Source organism: Octopus bimaculoides, chromosome 2, assembly GCF_046866305.1.
Source record: "Octopus bimaculoides isolate indiv1 chromosome 2, ASM4686630v1, whole genome shotgun sequence".
NCBI classification, from domain to species: domain Eukaryota; kingdom Metazoa; phylum Mollusca; class Cephalopoda; order Octopoda; family Octopodidae; genus Octopus; species Octopus bimaculoides.
In genome coordinates this window covers 134,146,789-134,172,021 of record NC_142929.1, presented here as the reverse complement: position 1 = coordinate 134,172,021, position 25,233 = coordinate 134,146,789, and the positions used below count along the sequence as shown (strand labels likewise).

Genomic DNA, 25,233 nt, shown 5'->3' with positions numbered 1-25,233 from the left:
CCTTTACTGTGTCGGATACGTAGTGTGTTCGTTTTTGGTGAGGTGAGAATTCTGTTTATTTATATATATTTTTGGGACAATACTGTGCTGATGAACGAAATCTAGATTCATTCTAGTAATCGCGAAATCGGCCGATACACAGTTAAGTTTATTTAAAAGAAAGTTGGTCGTCTTCTGTTGGTTGTTTTTCCTCGCATTAGGTACTAAATGTGGTTATTTTGAGAAGTCCACTGTGTGGCGTTATTATTTTCTGTAATAATGCCCTTTATATAAATATATATATATATATATATATATATATATATATATACACATATGCACATTTATTAAAGTCTACATACAATTTGTTAAATTTCTTCCTAAAGGTTAGTACCATTCTAATCTCTAAATAGTTTTTTCAATGTTATTGAGTGGTTGTCTTTTGAGATGTGACATCAATCATTGTTTGTTACTGAAAGAATGCTGATTCATACATACAAACATACGCATACTTCCTTTGTATATGCACACACATACACACATATACTCACACAGAGCTGAAATGCTGTTTGATTTTTCTTTTCAGCATTGAATGTTCATCATCCCACTTCTATTGCACATACACATACAAACATTCACATACCTCCCTTTTTACATACACACACATATATACTCATGCAGAGTTGAAATGCTGTTTGATTTCTTTTTCACCATAAAATTTCCATCATCCCACTACCAAGTTTACCATCACCTCTTCCTTATTCCTCTATCATCCCTTCCTTTCTCATTCATATGTTGTAATGGAGAAAAACACAAGAGTATTATTATGGTAGTGTGCTTTCATAGCAAAGACATTTGTGGTAGTGGGGAATTATTTTTTGAAATATGTAACCTTTATCATAGAATGAATTAGTATGAAAACTGGTGAAAAAAAATATTTGCTGAATTATGTTTTCTTCATCTTTTTGCTTCCTTTGCAGAATTTTCCGGTAAACCAAATAATACCAAATTTGAATATAACAGCTACTGATGCTGATGACAATCCCAACCTAGAATATTCTTTGAAAGTAAGGATATTGTTTTATTTATTGCTTTATACTCACAAGTAAATTAATGTATTTTAACATGAAAGTAACTAAATTAATCCAACCTGTATTTTAGGCAGTTTCACTTTCCCAAGATGATTCTTAATACAATTTACTGAGACCAAGTTTATAGGTTACTGCTTGATACATAGCCTTCATAACTGATATGTAATCATAAGAAGTGCTTCATGCTTGTGTCTAGTCTAAGTTGATCTCAATGGTTTAAGTCTACTTAACAGTTAAGTACCTTGGATGTTTATGGAGAAATTAACTCATGTCTCACTACATCCTGTTTACTTGAAAGCTTACCTCGTGATGTGCCTACTACTACATGTGTCACCAAGGAATAAATTGTTATGTTTGTTAGCAAATAAACATTACCTTCTGATATTTATCTCTACCTTCATGTAAAGCATACAGTTATACATTTCAAACCTTCTTGCGTAGATACATCTAAATATACTTTCTAAAGTGGTAATCCTAACTCCTAATTTTCCTCTTGTTACAAGCTTTTTATGTGACACTCCAGGCAGTTGATGGAGTCAATTTTCTGCACATTTTCAGCATTTATTGTACCTGTGCATCTTCCAAACACAAAAGCTATTTTCCCTGTTAATCTTCTCCTGATATTGCTGCACCTCTTATGTATCCATAGCTTACACTGGGTACATCTTATGGAGTTTCTATCTACGCCTTTTCCACAGATCAAGCAGAGCTATCTACCTGAAGGGATTTGTGATTTGTCTGCTTTCCTACTTACTTAGACTTTGGTTTTTGCTAGGTTAACTATGAGGACTTTCGATTCTAGATCTTGTTTCCATACCTGAAACTTCTTCTCTAGTTCTGGTAGTGATTCATATATATATATATATCTTTAGATAAGTTTTCGCAAAAATTGGTCCAGGCCTTGACTAAGTTAATAGCATCACCTGGAAAAGATACAAGATACTAAATGATATTTCATATTAGTCATTCTTTGAGCATGATAGCCCATTTGAGCAAAGAATTCATGATCGCATGGTTAGGGTTTTGATTTTTAAACCATGTGATGTGTTGTATTCTTGAGTAAAACACTTCATTTCACACTTTTTTAGTTCACTCAGCTGTAAATGAGTAACTGGCATCCTATTCAAAACGAATGTTGTAATCTTGGTCACTTATATGACAAAGTAATCAGTCCTAGGACTCAAGACAGTAAAATCCAGGGGTTGATGATGAGGATGATGGAACTGCATTGCCACCTGGTCCCTAACTTCCTCCCTTTTTATCCCATTTCCTCCCACCACTTTTTCTCTTTCATTCTCCTCTTTTCTTTACTTCTATATTTTCATTTTGATGAAGGACGAGTGTTGAAACATCAAGATTCTTTCTTTTCTCTTTAAGTAATAATCTACTACATCTGTTAAAATTTGTCCTTCTCATGTTGTCTTCTTTTTGTGTTAATTGCTTTTATTACACACACACACACATGTATATATATATATATATATATATATATATATATATATATATATATATATATATATATATATATATATATGTATATGTATGTGTGTGTGAGTGTACATACACAATTATTTCCCATCTTTATCTTCCTATTATCAGTCCTTGCAGTAATGAATTGATCTTAATCCATAAATAACTGCTAATTGCTCTGGATTTGATAAAATATGCACCAATCCTGTACTAGAATCAGTTCAATTGACTATACCTTCCTCAGCCAATCTGTGTTATTTTGTCAATATAAGAAATCACTATTAGTATAATGTTTTTTATTGATAACTAGATCTTTTTAGTCACTTCTCAAATTTTTGGCAACAACATGTTACGAAATTTTATTTAGGCCTTAAATTAAAAACATTTAGTTTTGTCTTATTAAATAAGTTGCAGCAAATAATATACATAACTGTCTGAAAACCAACTCTTTTAATGCACACTTCTGAGTTTTATTATCTTAAAATATCTTCTAATCTTAAAAGATATGTTTTGTATTATTTCTGTTATTCACTATTCTTATAAATGTTTATTTGTTTCAATTTCAGCCTGCTGGCCAGGTGAGTTCAATTTTGATTTGATATTTATTCTAATGTTTTCCCTGATGGCATCAAATTTGCTTTTAGAATCTACTTGAAATCCGTGCAGTGGAGAAATATCAATAAAATGTGTATTTCCTTAGTTGAAATGTGACTGTAACAACCAAGACATAAACAAAAACAACAACAACAGCAACAACACTTAATATTCCAAGGTGATAGCTTATCTCCATTACTATTGATATTGGCCATGACACCACTCACTATGATACTATGGAAAGTTAAAATTGCTCACGGTTTGGGAAAAGGAAATGGACAGATAAATCATCTCCTTTTCATGGATGATACAAAGATTTATGTGAAAAATGAGAAAGAGCTTGAAAGCCTTGTACATATTATCCACTTTTACGTAAACGATGTAGGTATGGAGTTTGAGATAGAAAAGTGCGCTATTTTGAAAATGAAACAAGGAAGATTTGAAAGAAGCGAGAAAATTTTAATGCCAAATGGGCAAACAATGAGAGCGCTTGAGAAAGGACAGTGGTATAAGTACTTAGGAATATTGGAAGCAGATGAGACAAAAAATGAGGAAATGGAACAAATGAAACCAATAGGGAGTACACAAGGAGAGTCAGAAAATTATTGCAGTCAAAGCTGAATTCCAAAAATCTCATTCAAGCAATAAATTCACAAGTCGTACCCTTAATCAGATATGGAGTTGGAATAATAGACTGGATCAGAAATGAAATAAAGAAACTTGACAGAAAAATTAGGAAGTTGTTGACGATGTATAAAGCCCATGATCCAAAAGCTGATATTAACCAGCTATACTTCAGGACAGACCAGAGTGGAAGAGACTTAACAGCTGTAGGAAAATGTATACAGATGGAAAGGAAAAATCTAGTAGAATATCTACAGAGCAGCATAGAAAAACTACTAAAGGTAGTTAAAAAGTTATACACTGGAAACTGTGCCAGAAATGGGGATTCAAAGCTGGAAACACATGGTAAAATCATCAAATCAAAAGAATACTGGAGTCAGAGAAATGTAAGATTTTGTGGGGCTTTCCTATTCAAATGGTACTTAAATGTTTCATTTTCTTTTACTTTTAGAATTCAAAAGGAATTGAAGACTACATGAAAATTGAAAATAAGTTGAAAGGTGTCATCACAGTGGTAAAAGAACTGGACTATGAAACAAGAAACTTTTTTGAATACACAGTACAAGTATTTGTAAGTATTTAAGCTAAAATTATCTTTTCCTGACATATTTTATTTTTCATTAAGTTGGGTTTCCATTCTCATTGAAATGAAATGGTAACAGTATACAGTCTTCTACTGTAATCTCGGACAGACCAAACCCTTGTGAGTGCATTTGACAGACAGAAACTGAAAGAAGCCTATCATATATATATATATATATGTGTGTGTGTGTGTGTGTGTGTGTGTGTGTGTGTGTGTGTGTGTGTGTGTGTGTGTGTGTGCGCGCACGCGTGTGTGTGTGTTTGTGTCTTTGTGTCATCATCATCATCATCCTCATCATCATCATTTAATGCTCATTTTATATGTTGGTAGAGATGGGACAATCTGACAGGATCCAAGCTGCAGTACTGCGGCAAGGTCCAGTGTCAGCTTTCTATGGCTGGATGCCCTTCCTAGTGTCAATCACTTTACAGTGTATATTGAGTGCTTCTTTGTGACATGAATACTGGTGAAGTTGCCAAGTAACTTGCAAGACAATAAAGGAAAGAAAGAAAAAGTGGAAACATCCCAACTGAGTGGATGTGTATTTGAGAAGTGGGTAGGTGACTTTATGGCAGGTGTTGGAGGCTAAAGTATGAAGAGAGACAAGCAGAGGTATCTTGCTATAGAGGAGATACGTGGCTACCCTATATTACATGAGGATGAGGGATAGTAGCTGGGAGATAAAGATGGTGGGGATGAGTGCCAGAGTGTACTCTCAAGATACAAGAAGTTAAATATGAAGGAGAAAATAGGTAGTGAATCAGGAGGGAAGAGGATCAGAAGGGTAATTTCATAAGAGTATGAGAGAATATTGACAGATAGGGATGGGGCTGTAGTTGGCTGTAATGAGTGATGAACAAGGGTGGAGGTGTAGTTGATAGTAAATATCAGTATTGAAGTGGGAGAGTGAGAGAAATAGAAGTGACTCAAAAAGGAAGAGTGACAAGCAGCAGCATAGGAGGTGTGGAGAGTAGCAGTATCAGAAATAGGTGGACAAAACAAAAGTAATAAGATGTGCAAATTTTGAAATTGGATGGGGATGGGAGGCAAGTGACAGTCGTAGAGATGGAGGTCAGAGGTGCATGAGAGAGGCTAAAGTGAGTGGGTAGACAGAAGTGATTAGGGATTTGGGGCTGTCATCAATAGCAGATATGAGTGGGGTTGAAAAAGATATCTGATATCACAGTTGTAAAAGATGAGGGAAATCAGAGGTGGGGAAGAAAAAGTTGATGGCAATGAAAAAGGGTTGATCAGTGGAAATTACACATTGACAGGGATGATAATGAAAATGAGGGCTGGAGTTTAAAAAGAAGTGGTTCCAAACTGACCAAACTCTACCTTATATCCTTTGAGAATGTTGTAACCAGGTCAAAACTGTTTTTCATCTCATGCATATTCTTGGCATATAGTTTCAAGTCATCCACAAAAACCTGTGTAATTTTAGTATTTCCACTCCCCTGTGAACCAGTCAGACATCCTTCAGAGTTCCTTAACATGAATGAATGACAAGGGTTTTACAGAAAGTATAAACAACATCACAAACAAGCAGACCACTTGGAATATGCCTCTGTGATACTGTATTCTATCAGTGATAATGCAATCACTCTATTTGTTTAATTTCAAGATGGCTGCCCACAATGAAATCAGGTTGGCTATGGTTTTGACTATACTCACTGGAATTTTAGCAAGTTGAAGGGTTTTTAGCATCCATGAGTGGAGAACAGAGTCAAAAGCTTTCTTGTAGATTAGCCACATTGATTGAAGCTAGGTTCCTTCTATTCTTCTGACCTCTGACATTACAATTTTGTCTATTGACAAATGCTCAACACATCTCCAGACTCCTTACTTCCCAGCTGTTTGTTCTGCTGTGATGTTATTACTTTCAGAATGGCCTTGGAGAAAGAGGTTTAAGACGTATATATCTTATATATCAAGCTCTGGCATGCAATTGGTAGTTTTTTTGCCATGTGGGTGGTTCTGCATTTGGGGATCAGCTTTGTCTCTGCCAGAGCTAACCAGTGTGGTATGTAACTGTTCTCATTGAGAGTTTGCTGGTACAAGTTCATAAGATATGGTCAGTAGAAGGTTGGTTTCTTGTACCAATATCCAACAACCAAGTCTCTTTCTGGTGCTTTTCCAACCTGAATTTTCTGGATCACAGTGACAAGGATATCACCATCAAGGCTGTATGTCTTGGGTGTAATGAAAGTACAATAATTTCTTTGAATTTCTTCCAACCATGAAGTATCTCGGTTAAGCCCCTTCTCTTTGTTCAAAATTTTCTTCCAAAAGCAGTCTATGTCTTTACATAAAAGAGCTTGTATGTATGTTTGCATGTATGTATATATGCATGTATGTATTGTGTACATACGTATGTACATGGATATGATCATCATCATTTAACATTCAGTTTTTATGCCAGCATGTGTTGAATTGTATGACAGGATCTGACAAGCCATAGGACTACGGTTTCTATGGCTGGATACCCTACTTAACACCAGCAACTTTACAATGTGTGTATGTATATGTATATGTATGTGTGTGTGTGTGTGTGTATTATATATATATATATATATATATATATATATATATATATATATATGTATATATATATATATATATATATATATATATATATACATATATATATATATAAATCCATTCATACACATTACTATTTTAATAACCCTAATATTCATACTGGTCTATTGCACAGTTTATCATATCACCATTCATTTTAGTATCCTTTGTTTCCTCACCTGGGATGTGAAACATACTAAAATGAATGTTAGGAAAACTAGAAATGTAATATCGTGTACATAAATTATATTCTACAATGAATTGAAGATAAAATAAAATAATTTTAAACTTTATTTCAGGATGGAAAGTTTACAACAAATGCTTCTGTATGGATCCAAGTTGAGGATGTTCGAGACATCCCACTAACATTTATAAGTTCCTGTTCTGTTGAGAAAATCAAAGAAAATTCAAAGAAGGTTATACATTACATTTCCAGTTCAGTTTTTATTGTTAGTTTTAGATAGATCACAAAAAAAAAAAAAAAATTATCATCATTTAATATCTGTTAATATAAATATTAACTAAAGTAGGATATAATTAACAAAGTATATTATATACCTTGCTGGTAATTTTGGTTATATCCTTTACATATTGCTTCGTGATGTGCAAACTGATACCATAAATTTACTATCAGATATACTCATTAGGTTATTTTTGTATTATCTGAAATAGAATACCTGCATATCGATTATTTATTAGGTAGTATGATTTCTTGTTTATATTTGTCAGCTTCCTTAAATACTGAAAACAGTTTTTTGTTTTGCTCGTGTTTTTGTGGCTATTTGTATTAGTTTTCCTTGCTTTTGAAGTAGGTATTTTTGCAGTCTTATGGTGGTTATTTTGTAATAGTTTTCCAGCTGTATAAGGCCTCCCCACCTTCTGTACATTGTATAAATAGCCTTTCTATGTCAGATTTTGGGTGATGCATCCTAGATCCTGTCATTATTTTTCTTGTTTTCCTGTCTATTTTCGTTTGTTTAGTGTCCAGTTAAGGATATTGTAGCTGTAACTTATAACTAGGATGGCTAAAGTGTTAATACCTATTATCTTGTTTTTAGCATTGAGCTCTGTTTTTAGTATTGATCTAACTCATCTGTCTGACTTTGGTCTAATTCTCTTATTTCATTGGCTTTATCTAGTATGATGTTGCTACTCTTAACTAGTTTTCCTCTTTTCAGGGTTGCTTTGGCACATTTTTCTAATCCAAATTTCATATCTATTTCCTTGGTAAATCCATGTATTGTCTGTTGTAGTGTTTCCAGCACTTTATCATTTGTAACGTATAGTTTTAGGTCATCCACATATAACAGGTGGCTGATTGTTTTACCGTAACATTTGTATCCGCATCCAGTTCTATTTAGCAATTGAGATAAAGGTGTCAGTGCTAAGCAGAACAGGAATGGAGAGAGCGTGTCTCCCTGGAATATTCCTCTTCTAATGGGGATGGCTTTGGTTTACATGAATCCCTCTTTTGTTCGGAGCTGTAGCACTGTCTGCCATTTATTCCTAGAGTGTCTTATGCATTTTATAGTTATTGGTGCTGCCTTGTTTATGGCTAGTGTTTCGAGGATCCACGTGTGGGGAACACTATCAAAAGCCTTTTGGTAGTCGATCCACGCCATACTGAGGTCTCTCTTCTTCTTCTTCTTCTTCTTCTTCTTCTTCTTCTTCTTCTTCTTCTTCTTCTTATTATTATTATTATTATTATTATTATTATTATTATTATTATTATTATTATTCAGGTCACTGCCTGGAATCAAACTCGAAATCTTGGGGTTAGTAGTCCACGCTCTTAACCACTATGCCATATGCCCATGAGCAATTGGCATAGTGGTTAATCACATATTTTCCCATAGCACAAGAATATTTTAAAATGTTCTCTCTCTACTCACTTGGTATGGAAAGCACTGGCACATTAGCATTGATCTGAACGAAACTTATATTAATGAAAATACTCTTCCTTCCTCTTTTTAAAGCCTAGGATCTTTATCGCTATTGAAAAGAAACCCATATAAAATCACATATTGCTAATGATGCTTTTTTTGGTTTAGCCTCCAGTTATTCCCAGTTCAACAGACCAATGAGCAAAGCCATGGCCATTCCATCATAACTTCAGAAATAGTATAACTTGGACTAGTTTACAGGGTGGCAGCACTAGGTAGTGATATGTATAAATACAAAGTTATTACCAGTTCAAATATGCTTGGTACACATTCGAACCCATAAAAAAGCATTTCACTCTACTTTGTGATGGAAAAAATTCCTCACTGTAGACAAATAGCGTAAATACACCAAAATCATCTTGTGGTGCCGACAGCAAGAAATTTTCTCAATGACAAAACAGTGTGAATAGCTTTCTTATTGGTTCAAACATGCTCCAAGTATATTTGAACTGGTAATAACTGTGCACTTGGACTAGTTTATCTAATTGTCTCCTTCCATTTTTTGTAAGATGTTAGAGTGAAATTTGAAGGTTATTTGGTTGTTATTTCTTTCAAGCCAAATGATAAGGTTGAGTTTGTCGTCTTTTTTGTTTGTATATGGCTTGGATAATGGGAAAGGTATCAATTTAAGAAGTTTTGATTTTTTACTTTGTAAAATTTTGCACCTTCACAAAAACTCAAAGGAAACCAGTATTATAACCTTTTAATACATTTTGAAATTATTTTTGCTATTTAATCACTTCAGTTATTTTTATTTCACAGGGAACTCTCATCACTACAGTGACAGCTGAAAGTCAAGGCAGAGGCATACCGAATGATATTGGTTATGAAATTATTAATGGTATAATTTCCATTATTTATTCTCTAAAGCTTGAATTAAAACAAAAATGCAATATTGTGCTTGATTTATTCAAAGAATTTAGTATATATGTACATATATGTATCTATCTGCCTGTCTGCCTATCAGAATATATATATATATGTATTGCCAGATCAGATTGGAGCTTGGTGCAGCCTTCTAGCTCGCCAGTTCTCAGTCAAATCGTCCATTCCATGCCAGCATGGAAAGCGGACATTAAACGACGACGATGATGATCTATATATATATAAATACATACATACATATACATATATATATATATATATATATATATATATATATATATATATATATATATATCTTATCTATAAAAGGCAGATTTTCTGTGTGTGTGTGTGTGTATGTTTAAAATTCATACATTTACACAATTCCAAATTTCTTGACTTTGAGAGATTGACACTTCTTTATGGAACTGTTGGCATTCATCCGCATCACATGACCAAACCAGTGCAGTCTTCTCTCTTGCACACAGCAACTAATTCCAAATATATAATATATATATATGAATATGTATATATATATATCCAGTGATCATATATCCTATCATCAGCATTGCTCTACACCTTAACAGAAAAAAATAAACATTTAACTTAGACTCACTCTACATACCTGTTTAAATAATACCATGAACAATTATAGGGCAGGCTCTGCTGTCAGGCATAATTTTATTATAGATGATTTTTAACTGAATCCTATCTGAAGCATTAATAACAATTTTTTAAAAAAGAAAAGAAAACTCTTCTTTCAAACTTTTGTTTTATTTTTCAGATTCTTGTTCAGCCTTCTCTATTTCCAATGACAATGGTGAAATTAGAATTGAATCTGATAATCTTGATCGAGAAGATCCTATAATTGATAAACTGAGTGGTGTCTGTACTGTTGAAATAAAGGTATTTTCATTTATTTACCACTTGTTAATGTTTTTCACAGACAGAAATAATAAATTAAGTTTTTTTTTTTGATTTTAGCCACCTAGATATTAATATTGGTTTCAAATTTTGGCACAAAGCCAGCAATTTCAGGGAAGGGGCTAAGTCAATTACATCATCCCAGTACTCATCTGGTACTTATTTTATCGACCCCGTAAAGATGAAAGACAAAGTCAACTTAAGTGGAATTTGAACTCAGAACATAAAGACGGAAGCATCTAGATATTAATATTACTGAACAATCAGACAATAGATAAAGAGAATCAGTTAAGCATTGGACAAGATGCTTTGCAGTATTTGGTTACAACTTTGCAGTTTCTGAGTTCAAATTCTGCTAGAGTCAACAACTTTGCATTTTACCCTTTCAGAGTAGAAAAATAGGTACCAGTCAAGTACTGGGGTCAATCAAATGATCTATATCCTCTTCAAAAACTTACGATCATGCATCTATGTAAGAAATCAATGTAAACCAACAAATAGGTGCAGGAGTGGCTGTGTGGTAAGTAGCTTGCTTACCAACCACATGGTTCTGGGTTCAGTCCCACTGCATGGCACCTTGAGCAAGTGTCTTCTACTATAGCCTCAAGCCGACCAAAGATTTATGAGTGGATTTGGTAGACGGAAACTGAAAGAAGCTCGTCGTATATATATATATATATATATATATATATATATATATATATATGTATATATATGTTTGTGTATCTGTGTTTGTCCCTCTTCCGTTGCTTGACAACCGATGTTGGTGTGTTTGCATCCCCTTAACCTAGTGGTTTGGCAGAAGAGACCAATAAAATAAGTACTTGGCTTACAAAGAATAAGTCCTGAGGTCAATTTGTTCGAATAAAGGCAATGCTCCAGCATGGCCGCAGTCAAATGACTGAAACAAATAAAAGAGTAAAAAGAGTAAAAGTACTTCTAAATATTGTTTCAATTAGATCGATTGACAACTAGTTATTATGAAATTGAATGATATACTGCAGATGTTTCATTTACCATATCCTTTCAGTTTAAAGTATTAATATTCATGTTTTACAATAGAGAAAAAAAATTACATTTCTATCTGCTTATTGTACCATACTGTTCTCGTTCCATTATCTATATTTTATGACTATCCTTATCTAACAAATGGCAGTGTTGTAGTTATGCAAAATATTCTCTTCACCATGTCTATGCTGTTTAGGCGATAATACATTTGTTCAGATTATAAATATTTGTTTACTGACTTGGTATTTACTTCTAAATGAACTCTTCTGTCAAATATGATCACACCTTTCCCCCATTTTTTCTGTTTGAAGAACAATCTTATAGTTTATTAACTTTTCAGCTTTCCTTTATCCTTCAGCAACTTTGTAGTTGAGCAATAGCATGTGAATAAAGGGATAGACGGATTAAAGATCTTTAGTTCATTTTTTTTAGTTGAAAGTCTATGGTTACACTTTTGGAATGCTTGCACTGGTGGCTTTGAATCAAAAAGATATCTAAATTCAAAGGTACATAGTATGGAATTGTAAGAGGAAAGGTTGGCACTGGAAGGGTGCCACACAATTCCTTACATAAACATGAAAGGAAAATAGCAGAACAAGAATATCCGAACAAATAACAATCTTTAATTTTTCATCTGTATAAGAGTTACATCTTGGAACAATCAGTAGCCAGGTCGCCTTGGTGTAGAAACAGCAAAGTCGGTTTAATCATAATTTGTGAAGGCATTCTTCACAGGTTAGCCAACGTTGTGCGACTCCTTCAGAACTCCCGCTACACAGAGCTGGTCAAATTGCGAGCGTCTCAGGTCAGCAGCAGAGGCGAAGAGAGAGAGCTGCTGAGGACACGTCTGCATTGTTCAGCTGCTGAGGAGACGTCTGCATTGTTCAGCTGCTGAGGACATGTCTGCATTGTTCAGCTGCTGAGGACGCGTCTGCATTGTTCAGCTGCTGAGGACACGTCTGCATTGTTCAGCTGCTGAGGACACGTCTGTATTGTTCAGCTGCTGAGGACACATCTGCATTGTTCAGCTGCTGAGGACACGTGTACATTGTTCAGCTGCTAGCGTCTCGAGTCAGAGATACAAGAGAACTTTGCTGCTGCTAGTTTTCTGCGCATGCACATGAGGGAACTTTCGGCAGGCCTTCCAGAAGATTCCAACCGTGTGCATGCGTGCTGGAGACCCTTAAGATGACATCACTACAGAATCTTCACTAATATCATACATTGTAAAGAAAAAGAACAAAGAAACAAACGAAACTCAAAAAAACTGTTGAGTGCATTATGAAAATATTTACAAAATAAGTTATTTCCTCTTTATTTAGACTTAGGCTTAAAACCATTGACCAATATTTTCATTGAAATAAATTATTTCATTACAATTCTTTTCTCTTGTATTTTATAGGCTTATGAAATAAAAAATAACCAAATAGGTGAAAGTGTCACGAAAAACATCACAATATTTATAGAAGATGAGAATGACAATGATCCCTTGTTCAATAAAAATTCTTTCACTGCAAAGGTCAATGAAAATACTACAAAGGATAATCCAGTAAGAATAAATGAGATAATAACTGTAAAAGACAAGGATACGGTAATGAATTTTTGCATTTCTCACATATTTTATTATTCTACTTTGTATCATATCTTTTATATTATTTATAAATATTTTAGTGTTTTAATCTTCCATTTTTTAAAAATAGCATTGTGCTGAGCCCTCTCAAATAAGAAAATTGAGAGAAGAAACTTGGTTTTGTGTGGATATTGAGTTTAAAATAGAGTTGCTGTCGGTTTATGGTTGTTTGCACGAAAACAACTTGAGCATATATCTTTTAAAAAATTGCACATTGAATATTTAAATGCAATTGATGAATATTACGCACACTCCTGATATATACAATAGTTAAGTTTGAATTAGAATTGTATAGCAAACAGATGTGTTGAGTTTGTTGCATGAGTACAACATAATAGAAGAGACTCGCATTTATTTTGTTATCAATTTTGTTCAATAAAATTGCGGGGGCGGGGGTCTGTTAGCAGCTGAAGTGGAAACAAGAATAGTGGGACTATTCACAGCAATCTGAATTAGTTACAGAGGGAGTTATAGCTCAGTTGATTAGGAATAGAATTAAACTAGATGAGACACAGTTTGGTTTTGTACCTGGGAAGAGTACCACAGATGCCATCTTCCTAGTGAGACAACTGCAGGAAAAGTACTTGGCCAAAAGTATGCCATTGTACTTAGCCTTCGTCAGCCTAAAGAAAGCTTTCAACAGAGTTCCTGCTCTGTTATATGGTGGCCTCTAAGTAAGCTAAGAGTAAAGGAGTGGCTTGTTAGAGGCAAACAAACCATTTACAGAGGTATTGTCAGTAAGGTGAGAGTAGGGCATAAGTACAGTGATGAATTTAGCATACAGGTAGGAGTTCACCAGGGCTCAGTTCTTAGTCTACTCCTATTCATCATAGTCCACCAGGCCATAACAGAGGAGTTCAAAACTGGATGCCTGTGGGAACTACTGTGCACTGATGACCTCACCTTCATTGCAGAATCTGTAGCAGAATTGGAGAAGAAATTCCCAGTATGGAAGCAGAACCTGGAATCAAAGAGCCTTAAAGTTAACCTAGCTTAGACCAAAGGTGTTGTTAGCAAGAACACAGATAAGACTCTCTTTCCCTTAGGTAAGTGGCCCTGCTCAATTTGTAGGAAAGGAGTGGGCAGTGATTCCATTCGCTGCACGAAATGTAAGTTATCAACCTATAAGAGATGCATTGGAATCACAGGTAGATTAACAGATAATGCCATCTTTGTGCAAGAACAATGAGCACTAAGTGCACACTGGACTTAACCTCTCTCAAATGCCCAGGTGCTTCTCTTGATGCCTAGATATTTACTCAGATAATCAAGATAATTTCAAAGTTTCATTTATCTATAAATTTTAAAGAAGACAAAAATTCCCTGAAAAGATAGCTTCTATATTAAATTGTTTAAGAATTAAGTTTAGATCAACAGTCTAGAAAAGTATAACCTTATTTACATTTTTGTCCAAGAATTTATATTTTTTTCCTTCTCATTCTACTAACATAATGAAGGACTTTTTTATGTGCTGCTTCACTTGCTGATGCAAAAAAAAAGGTAAAAACAAGCATTAGCCTTTGCAATATGTTGTGATTACATTTGAATATTTCTTCTTATTAATATATCAACAATACATACTTATTCAAGAGATAGTCACACCTTCATTTGTTTTAGGTGGAGTACAGTAAATTCAGTCTTAGCTTAAAAACTTTGGATGGCAAACCATTCACTGCTCTTAAAGTTATTCCAGAAGAATCAGTAACAGGAACAAATGTAGCTCTGAGTGTTAATAAGCCTGATGAACTTGATTATGAAAAGGAAACACAAATGACATTTAAGGTAGGTTTGTTATTGAGTTTAATTTGAATAAATTTCATTTGATATAAGCATGGGATGAAATTTAGTAATGTACAAATAAATTTCAAATCTGTTGCTATCTCCTTCATATTTTATACATTATCCTTTAACATAGCTTACTGTCATTTAAAAATATGGTAAATAAGTTTTCCAATTTTAACATATAAAGTGCAGTGCAGTGAGATAAAATTTGAGACTACATGGTTATGGAGTTTAGTTTGTTATCACACAGTCTCAAGTTGTATCTCAACTTTACCCATAGGTATAGAAACCCACAAATTACATCAGTGGTCAGTTTTCTTTTGCTTCCACACACTGTGCGTCTTTCTAGCAAGCAACTTTTCCTAACACTCTCCTAAGGTCACACAAACTTCATTTTTGTTATTCTGCTTCTACCACTAAACTCCTGACTACTACTATAGCCTTGTATACTGACCCTGGATTTGAATAAAAGCTGTAAACGATATTTTTCTTTTCCATGTTGATTATTACACATGTTATTACAGAGTTTCAACAATTTAACCATAACATAACTTATTATAGATGTGTTTTGGCGTTATTACATCTGCATTTATCACTCTTTGATACACTCTATCTCACCAGGTTTGTTGAGAGATGGCAAGACATCACAGGATGAACAAATCATAAAACTTAGCTGAGATGCACTCTATTTTGATATTTCATCTCAACTCATCTTTCTGTCACTTAGGTACTTTTCTTCTGTTGTTATTTGTCCTTGTTGAGGAGCTCTCTTTAAAAAACATTCAAAGAATAAATAAATGAGAAGAAAAATGGCAGTGATATTTGTTGATGCTAATAAATTGTCCCATATCTCTGCACTTTCAAAGACATCTGGGCTAAAATAGCTTTACTTGAAAAACAAGTAAGGTTTAATAACAAGAAGAGCATCTGACTGTAAAAATAGTTCCTCAATAAATATTCATTGAACCTATGTGACACTGGAAAAACAAACATAAAATGAAGAAATGAAGAAACAAATGTTCAATTCAACAGATCATATCTTTATATGTATGGTACAGGATTGAAGCATATTAGATTTGAAATCTAATAGTAAAATATCACATGGCACATATGTATATGGGTGAAAGTCATGAGTATTCAGGGTTGGTTACAGTATGCAACTGGATTTCTGTAATGTTGTGTTTCTTCTTAAACTTCTAACATATCTTTTTGAAGAGTGTCATTTTGTTAAAATATACTTACAAATTTTCTTGTGTACATTTTCTCTATGAGTTTTGCTATGAGCTCAGAGAAATTGTTTTATCTGTCCAGACAGTATATAAAGCAATCAAAATTTAATTATTATCAAGATATAGACACAAAAAGGACACACTGAATACTTTGTGACATCCTTGTTCAGTGGCCTATTATTTTGAACCTGTTGAGTTATGATGAAGTCAACTAATAGGATTTCACTTCAGGCTTTTCATTTCTCAATATTATAATGATAATGAAGGGAGAGGGGAGGAAGACTATGAAGTCAAAGCTGAAAATAGCAACAATAACAATAACGAGGATGTTGATGGCAACAGTGATGATGACAACAAAGATAAGAGATTAAATTTTTTTTCTAAAATGAATTACATACTTTGTTATTGTTGTGGTTAAGAAACTCACTTTCCAACCACATGGTCTCAGGTTCACTATTACTGCACAGCATCTTGGCAAATGTCTTCTACTATAGCATCAGGTTAACCAATGTCTTGTGAGTAAATTCGGTCAATGGAAACTGTGTGGAAGCCCATCGTGTGTGTGTGTGTGTGTGTGTGTGTGTGTGTGTGTGTGTGTGTGTTTGTTGTCCCCTCACTGCTTGACAACTGGTATTGGTTTGTTTATGTCCCTCTAACTTATCAGGGTTTTTTTTTGGGGGGGGGGGCAGGGGGTGACGAACGATAGAATAAGTATCAGACTTGAAAAAAATAAGTAATAGAGTCAATTTTTTTTTATCAGACCCTTGAAGGTGGTGCCCCAGCATGGCCACAGTCCAATGATGGAAACAAGTAAAAGCTAAAAGATATTTATTTGTGAATTTTCCAGATTGTTGCTGAAGATAAAGCTTCATCTAAAACCAGTGAAGCTAATGTTACTCTGGAAATATTGCCTGTGGATGAATTTCTTCCCCAATTTTCTCAGCAAAGATATCAAGTCAATGTCTCTGAAGAAGAAACTGTTGATAATCTGATCACCATAACTGTAAGTATGAAGTAATTTCCCTTTAAATATTTAAGACAAATTGTTAATAATTTAGTATTCTTATAGACTATTACCATCATCTTTAAAATGCATATATACAATCTTTATAGCTCTACCATGTTTTTATTTGTTTGATCACTGACCATCTCTGATCATTTTCTTGGATATCTACATACTGACCACTGTACATGCATCAATAGCCTATGGATAAGAACTTTACTATCCCGAGCTTAGGAAAAATGGTTTTGAATCAAATCTAGCATAGTATCATGCATATATCAAGTGGTATGATAAATGATTATGAGCAGAAAGCAGCCTAATCAGAACATTGTGTACATATTATAAAAATATACATCTAAATAAGAAATGTATAATTTTATTAAATTCATCTTTTTTTCAACCACAATTATTCATGAGGCCAATTCAGGATCTTTTGTATTAATGTGATCAGAGATGCATTTTCTGTTGCATAAAACAGTTGTGTTTAGTTTTTCCCATAGTGGGATTTGAATTTATAATTGTAATTAATTCTAAATTGCTATCCTTTCTTCAGTTTTACAACCAGCAGTAGTTTACAGAGTTAGTTTCTGAGGTAACCATGACGACCATTTCATGCTGGTTTATCCATATTTGTATGAGTTAGAAGAGTTTTCCACAGTACATAATTTCCCACTTGTTTTAGTTTTTTTATTGACCCCTTCGTGAGTGATTGAGTCGCTTGAGATCGATCAACAAATTGTAGGTCATTTATAATTGGACCTTACTTTACATTTTGAAAATCTGTACTGTCAGTTGAGTGTGCTGGGATTAATTTGGTTTAATTTTGGGATACTGACAAATGAAGTTACACAGTAGAAACTCTTTTCAATTGCAGTAAGTACTAGCATGATTGTTTAACACAGAATCCAGAGAACTTTTGCTATGTCTTGTTGATTTGGCTATAAGATGAGACAGAAAAAAAACGTTCTTAATGTTGAAAAGTGTATTTTTTTATGCTTTATCCAGGTCAAGATGCAAATTCTATATTCCAGAATATTTATAGATTCTTTCACCTGCTTGTTCTTTCACTTGCTCACTCACTTACTTCCTTCCACCTGCCCTCCCTTTCTTTAATTCTGTGGAGGAGTGAAGGGTGACATCAGAACTGGAAGCAAGGGAAGAAGAGTGATGTCGGGACTGGAAGTGAGAGTCAGTGGCATCGTGTCAAAAGTGAGACATTTGAAAAGCCACTTTCTTCATCAGGATGTTGAGGGGGACAGACTTCTGTAAGGGAACTCAGAGGGAGAGTAGTTTCTGGCCAGGGGTTGGAGTAGTGTAGACACGTAAGTGTGGCCAATGAATTCCACCGATCCTTGTGAAGTGAAACTTGACACACTTTTCTGATTTTTTCATCTTTAAAGATCTGATGCTATATTATATAAGCCCCTATTTGAAAATATGTTTAATTTGATTGTTTCTAATTTTAGTGTTTAACTCTCTGTTAGCTAATGATGTTTAACTCTCTATTAGCAGGGCAGTAAGTAAGCAGAACATTGCAGTTTTGAATTTATTTGAATTCACCTGACTCTAATATCTCATGCTCCATTTTGAGAGAAAAAGAACACACAAACTGGGTTGCATCAGAACTGATTAGGATCTAAATAGTTTCAAAAGTGCAATTCTTTATTTGCTGAACTATGGCTTACTCTTTAACTTCTAGTTTTTAGCCCTAAAATTAGTCATTAATTAATTTGTAGTATAATATCTTATCTAATTTTTTCAGTTATTTTCATTTTGGTTTCATGGAAGTATTTATTTATATTTTAGGCTACTGATGATGATGCTGGCAAAGATGGAGAAGTGACTTATGCAATATTTGGAGACAATAGGTTAGTAAATAGTATTCATATCGTGAGTTTTAAGTCTGTAAGTGATATACATTTTACATAAAACTGATTTTGTATGTATATGAAAGTTGAAATTTAAATCTAATTGCTGGTTCATTTCTTTGTATCTTACATCTAGCATTGCTTTATATCATAAATCATTTTTTGATAACATTATAAAGTAAAATGCTAAACATATACTTATAGATGCATGAAAAAACTAATCTTTCTTTCAATTAAACGAAAGACATAATCATTACATAGCAATGAAATATTACCATAACTCCACCTAAAAAAAAAAAATAAAAATAAAAGTGAATAGCACACAACTAGAATTTTCAAATATGCTCCAAACACTAGGCCTTGCTATCTTTGAGGTGGGGTAGGTTTTTCTTGTCAAAAACACACACTCAATATAGTAAAGATTGCATCAAAAAGACTGACCTTCGCCTTCAGGGCTAAAAAAGATACTTCATTCTCCAAAAATTATTTACCTTGTACTAAGCTGAAGAAAACCCCACAACAGTTTGTTGTGCCTATATCTGAGACACTGCCACTGCTACACATACAGATATACTGGGCTATATCCCAAAGCAGACCACCCAACTGATTGGTATCAAAATGCTCAACAACATACTTCAATCGTTGCCTTTCCTATCATCAGTGCAATGTTCTCTGCTCTTTGGAACTATACGATCTCATGCATTTCTTACTCTATTATTCTCTCAGGCACTTCTTACTCTATTATCTCTCTTCTTCTTGTCACCCATATTGTGTCCACTTCATCAGGCCTTGTTTTAACCATGACTACACTGAGTTTTCTTCCCCAGACATTAACTCTCTGGAACTCCTTTCTTTCCTATGTTTTTCTCTGCAGCCATTGACTTGCAAGTGTTCAAAAGCATCATTAACTGCATGAATCTCTACAGCCTCAGCTGTATGTTATGTCCTTGGATACAATTATGTCCACTTGACTAAACCAATAAAAAAACAAAATGATGCTATTGTGTTCCAGGTGAACAGTCATCCTGTTGTGAAGTAAGAATGGAAGAGCAATATATGGGGTTTTTGGTTGGACAGAATAGGAGACTGGCATTTTTATTTTGGAGAATTCATATTGAATTTCCCCTCCATTTACAATTCAAGCATTAGTTCTGGTTCATTAATTCATTGAATGAGGTTACCTCAGATTCATAAATACTAGGTAAAAGTTTCAGCCAGAAGGTGAATACTTTGTCAATCCAGAGAATCTTTCCAGTTACCAACTGCTTTTATTATGTTGTTGAAATGTTCCCTAGTTATACTGGACTCACAATGTTATTGAATTTTTGTTAATTCCTTTCCATTTTCACCCAGTATACTTTTTTTTATACTAAGACATTTTTATTCCATATTTTTTCCCAGTATTCTTGACCTTTCATTGATGTTTGTGTGTCAGCCAATGTTATGCTTTTTACCATTAATATTCCTGGAAAAGGCTTTGATATTTGATTAAAATAACTTGTTCTTCTGACAGGCTTACCCATTATTATCATCAATGAGTTGAAAGTGGTTGTAGAATATTAGATTACATTAGTTTTTTTAAATATTTTACTTGCATCTGTTTTATGTTTTGAGTTCAAATCTTGCCAAAATCAATTGTACCTTTCTTTCTCTGCAGTTGATAAAAATAAGTTGTAGTCATGTGTTTGGGTGAATTCAAATATATGTGTATGCAATCTTCCTGTGTAATGCATTGTAGTGACATGGTTAACAATGAAACCTTCATTTTGTAATTTTATATTTATTTTGAAATATATTGTCTTAGAAATAGTTGATTTTATTTTTCAGAAATTAAGCTATTTAATTTATTTTTGTTTCTTCTAATTTAATTTAATTTATTTTTGTTTCTTTTAGTTTTTTACATACTTATCACTTCTCATTTTCTCTTCTGAAACAGTTTCACTATAAACAGCAAAAATGGTACTATATCAGTCTCAAAGAAGTTGGATTATGAAAAAATAACTTCTTATAGTCTACTTGTTGAAGCCACTGATGGAAGTAATCGAAAAGCGACTGTTGATTTGGAGGTTTTTGTGGAGGACATTAATGATAATGCCCCTATATTCAGTTCAAAATTCTATACTGGACTTCTGAAAGAGGGCAAAACCAGTTTTGAGTATGAAATCATTGTTAAAGTAAGTTATTCATTGTTTGCATTTTATCTCATTGTTTTGACATGTTGGCATGAAATAGATTTCACTGCAGTCTCATATAATTACAGAAATTATTCTTGTCAATAATTTTTAGCCTTTAGCTTTTTATTCAATGGATTAAACCAGGCTGTATTACTTTTTCTGTATTTGGCAGTAATGTTTATGTGCAAACACTACTGGTTGAATATTTTTCACTTTTTGCACATTCCATCTACCAATATTACAACTATTACATAATTCCAAGTTCCTAGAAACAGCTGTCAGACCTGAAATACCATGCATCCTCCCCTTAGTTTTATGTACCTTTTATACTTCATGCAAATTTGTTCTGTAAATATACAAGTATTTATGTTCTTATACATGAATGTTCATCTTCTGAATATTTTCAGTTTTTGTTTCTCTAGAGATATATATTTGTATATATATTCTTTTATTCTTTTACTGGTTTCAGTGTTTTGAGGTCCTCTTTCTTTATGGGTTTTGGTGAAGAAGCTAGTTGGACAGATCTGCTCTTCTTTGTGTCTCCTGCTGCAATGTGAGTTCATCTGGAATTTGAGGTAGAAATTTGTCCACGTGCTTTTTGAAGGTTTCCACATCTATACCTTGTAAATCTCTGAGGTTGTTTGGCAGGATGTTAATCAGTTGTGGTCCCCTGAAACCCAAAGTAGTGCAACGCTGGGTCCTTATCTGAAATGAAGAAGATGGTATCTTTGGTATTATGTGATACCATCCAACTCGGTGGTTGGTACAGCTTTTAATTCCAAAGTTGGGAACTAGACCTTCTTGGATCTCCCTTATATATATCACTGCAAACCTTTCTTGCCTTCTCCCCAGGGAGTAGAGTTTCAGTTCTTGTAGCCTTTTCCAGTAGCTCCTCTGTTTCACCAACTCAATCTTCTTTGTATAGTAGCACTGGATTGCCTCAAGTTCTACCATCAATTTGATGCTTTGCAGCAACCACAGTTGGGAGTAGTAATCCAGATTGAGAACAGAAGCCCTCCATAGGAGTTGCAAAGTATCCCTATTGCTGCTTCTGAATGATCTAAGGATCTATCCAACTACTCGCCTGCAAAGTATCGCCATCTTGGTAATATGCATATGGAATGTTGCATCATTACTCATATGGATTTCTGGCTCATGCACCAATTCTGACTCTGGGATTGCACTGCCCCTAGTCCTATGTATTCTGAATGTAGTCTGTTTGTGGGCTGATATTGGAGTTCTTGAAACTTATCAGCATTGAAATGCATATTTTCATCAGCCCATTTGTATACAGCATGCAGGTCATTTTGCAGCTTTGGTATGTCATCAGGGTTCTTGACCGCCTGTGATACTTTTGTATCATTAGCATAGCTGATGAGAGTGACTGACTGTGTGATTGAGGGAATGTCTGAGAGAGCAAACTACAAACTGTAATGGTCCCTGTACAATTCCATGGGGATCTTCGCTGCAGATTGATGTCTCCCTAGAGAGGGAGACATCAATTGGCTGACTTCTGTCTTTTAAAAAGTCATGCAGCCAATCTCCTAGTTTTCTAGTGATTCCAAGGTCATGTAGTTTGTGACATGTCACCCTATGAACAACTTTGTCAAAGGTCTTGGCAAAGTTGAGATATATTTCAGTGGTTGAGCTGCTATTTCAGTACCTAATTGTAATGTTGTAGTAGTATGTATATTCTATACAACAAGCTTTCATTGAGGAGGATGGGGTTGAGAGTAGTGTAGGAACTCTCTATATCTAGCTGCAGGAATTTACTTGCTTTATTTACTTCTTGTTGCTTAAACCACACTATTATTTCATGGCTATCAGACCACAAAACTAGTCCTAGTTTAGATTTAAGGGTGGAAAATACCCTATCTATAATTTTCTTGCTAATTCTTACTATGTCAGATTTAGACAGGCAAATTAGTCTAACTCAAAATTGGGTTTGTGATCTTTTAGAGTGATCCAGGGTTTCCTAGGGGTGTAGAATTCAGTCTTATCATCTATATTAAGCTTCCTGGCCATTTTTAAGCCTCTACTGTTTATGTTAGTTAATGTGTCCTTACTTGCATGCCTGTACTTCCACAAAGAGCTTGAAACTTTATGGTCTGGAGGTCTCATGGCTGGAAGTTGGTGGTGGTTCACTCCCTTGCTTGCAATATACATTGGGTGCAGATTGCATCGAATAACCAGCTGGAGGATGCGTCTTCTTAGGGTTCTCTCACATATCTTTGTTGTGACCTGTTACATTATTTTATTTCATGTATAGCAATCACTGTATTTTATAACGGAGAATAAATCCTCACTTATCAATTCATTTCATCTCAAGTTATACATCCATTTCAACATTTTCCTTATTAACCATCTTCAATATAGCTATATAAGGACAGACAAATCACATGATTATGATCAGTTGGAAGGTGGATTAGGGGACAGACATAAGTGTTTGCATAGGACAGTGGACAAATAGGTATCATACGATGTTGTTGTTCCATGAAGTACCTGGTGATGTCATGTTGCAACATGGATCCCAGGACAGGAGTTGTGGTTTGCTATCCAGAAATCCAGGTGCTCCATGTATGTTAATTAAGGTTGTAATGGTACTGAATTGTGCTTTATTGTAATGAGCTAACATGAATTTCACAGTATGCATGCAACAGGCTATTCTTTCCAAGAGTCTGTTGATAATCCTTTCTCTTGTTAACAAAATGGACAGAGATTCCTCAGAGCATTGTCTGCACTTCCTGGAAAGGGTATTGTATGGTTGTGTATGCCTTATTACTGTCCAAGACAGTACATATTTAATCTAAGTTTAATTTCCAGAGAAAGTTCACCAATGATGCTGAGTGCTTCATGCTGCCTTTTTTAAAACTGGAGATGTGGTTGCAGCATTGATTTTCGAATGAATTTTCACTTTGAAAATGTCATAAATGATAGACCCTTGATGAAATTGCAGTGACTAGGATGCATAATTGCATACAGAGCAATGTGTAGTTGCTGCAGTAGAAACATATGTTGGTCATTGTTATATAATTTTTGAACCTTATCTTATTGATATTTGAATTCTTGGCTATGAACTCTAGATCCTTCCATTCTTGTCAGTATACTATAATTTGCATATGAGCTTTGAAATTTTATTAAAAAATAAAGCAAGTTCTCTTCTTTTTTTAATCTATCAAATTACTATTATGTAGAATTTCATCATGAAGGAAACCATCATGATGAGGGGAGGTATTATGTTTCTGTATACGAAACACTTTAAATGCCATTCATACATTTAATGTACCCCTAAAATGGCCGTAGATGATCTCCTTTACCCAAATTTATATATTTTTACCAAATTTATTTACTCCTGAATTTTAAAATTTTGAACTCTTATCCAACAATTCATATAAACATCAAATTCTTTATTGATTGGAACCATTCCTTTTGGAAGCTTTTATCGTGGAGTTTTGTCTCTTTATTTATCACTTCTTCATTCAGTACCTGAACCCAACATACATGATGCAGGGTTTTTACATATAACTTTTACATGTAATTTTAATCACTTATTTATATAAATTTATATGTATATTTATTCATTTTATGCTTTGAAATTTGTATTGATCACCTAGATGTGTTCCTTCTATAATTTCTCTTATCCTTTGATTTAGCTCGCAATGAGCACTCCTTAATACAGCCCATGTATTGTGAAGTATGCTTAAAAACATACTTTATAAGAAAATTTAACTTAATATATATATATATATATATATATATATATATATATATATATATATATATAATCATCATCATCGTTGTTTAATGTTTGCATTCCATGCTGGCATGAGTTGGACGGTTTGATTGAGGGCTTGTGAGCCAGAAGGCTGCACCAAGCGCCAATCCGA

The 25,233-nt window shown here is 34.0% G+C and overlaps 1 protein-coding gene across 2 annotated transcripts in view; it reads left to right on the top strand.

Annotated features, from left to right (window-relative positions):
* The window catches only part of LOC128247026 (cadherin-23-like), an 88,317-nt gene that overhangs the window by 25,446 nt on the left and 37,638 nt on the right, over positions 1–25,233 (top strand). For both annotated transcript variants that reach the window (XM_089347733.1, XM_089347734.1), the window contains exons 7-16: positions 960–1,046; positions 4,210–4,329; positions 7,221–7,337; positions 9,627–9,705; positions 10,513–10,634; positions 13,063–13,251; positions 14,908–15,072; positions 17,149–17,304; positions 19,111–19,172; positions 21,109–21,346. In XM_089347733.1, the coding sequence (XP_089203859.1) occupies positions 960–1,046; positions 4,210–4,329; positions 7,221–7,337; positions 9,627–9,705; positions 10,513–10,634; positions 13,063–13,251; positions 14,908–15,072; positions 17,149–17,304; positions 19,111–19,172; positions 21,109–21,346 (1,335 nt within the window). The remainder of the gene's footprint in view (positions 1–959; positions 1,047–4,209; positions 4,330–7,220; positions 7,338–9,626; positions 9,706–10,512; positions 10,635–13,062; positions 13,252–14,907; positions 15,073–17,148; positions 17,305–19,110; positions 19,173–21,108; positions 21,347–25,233) is intronic.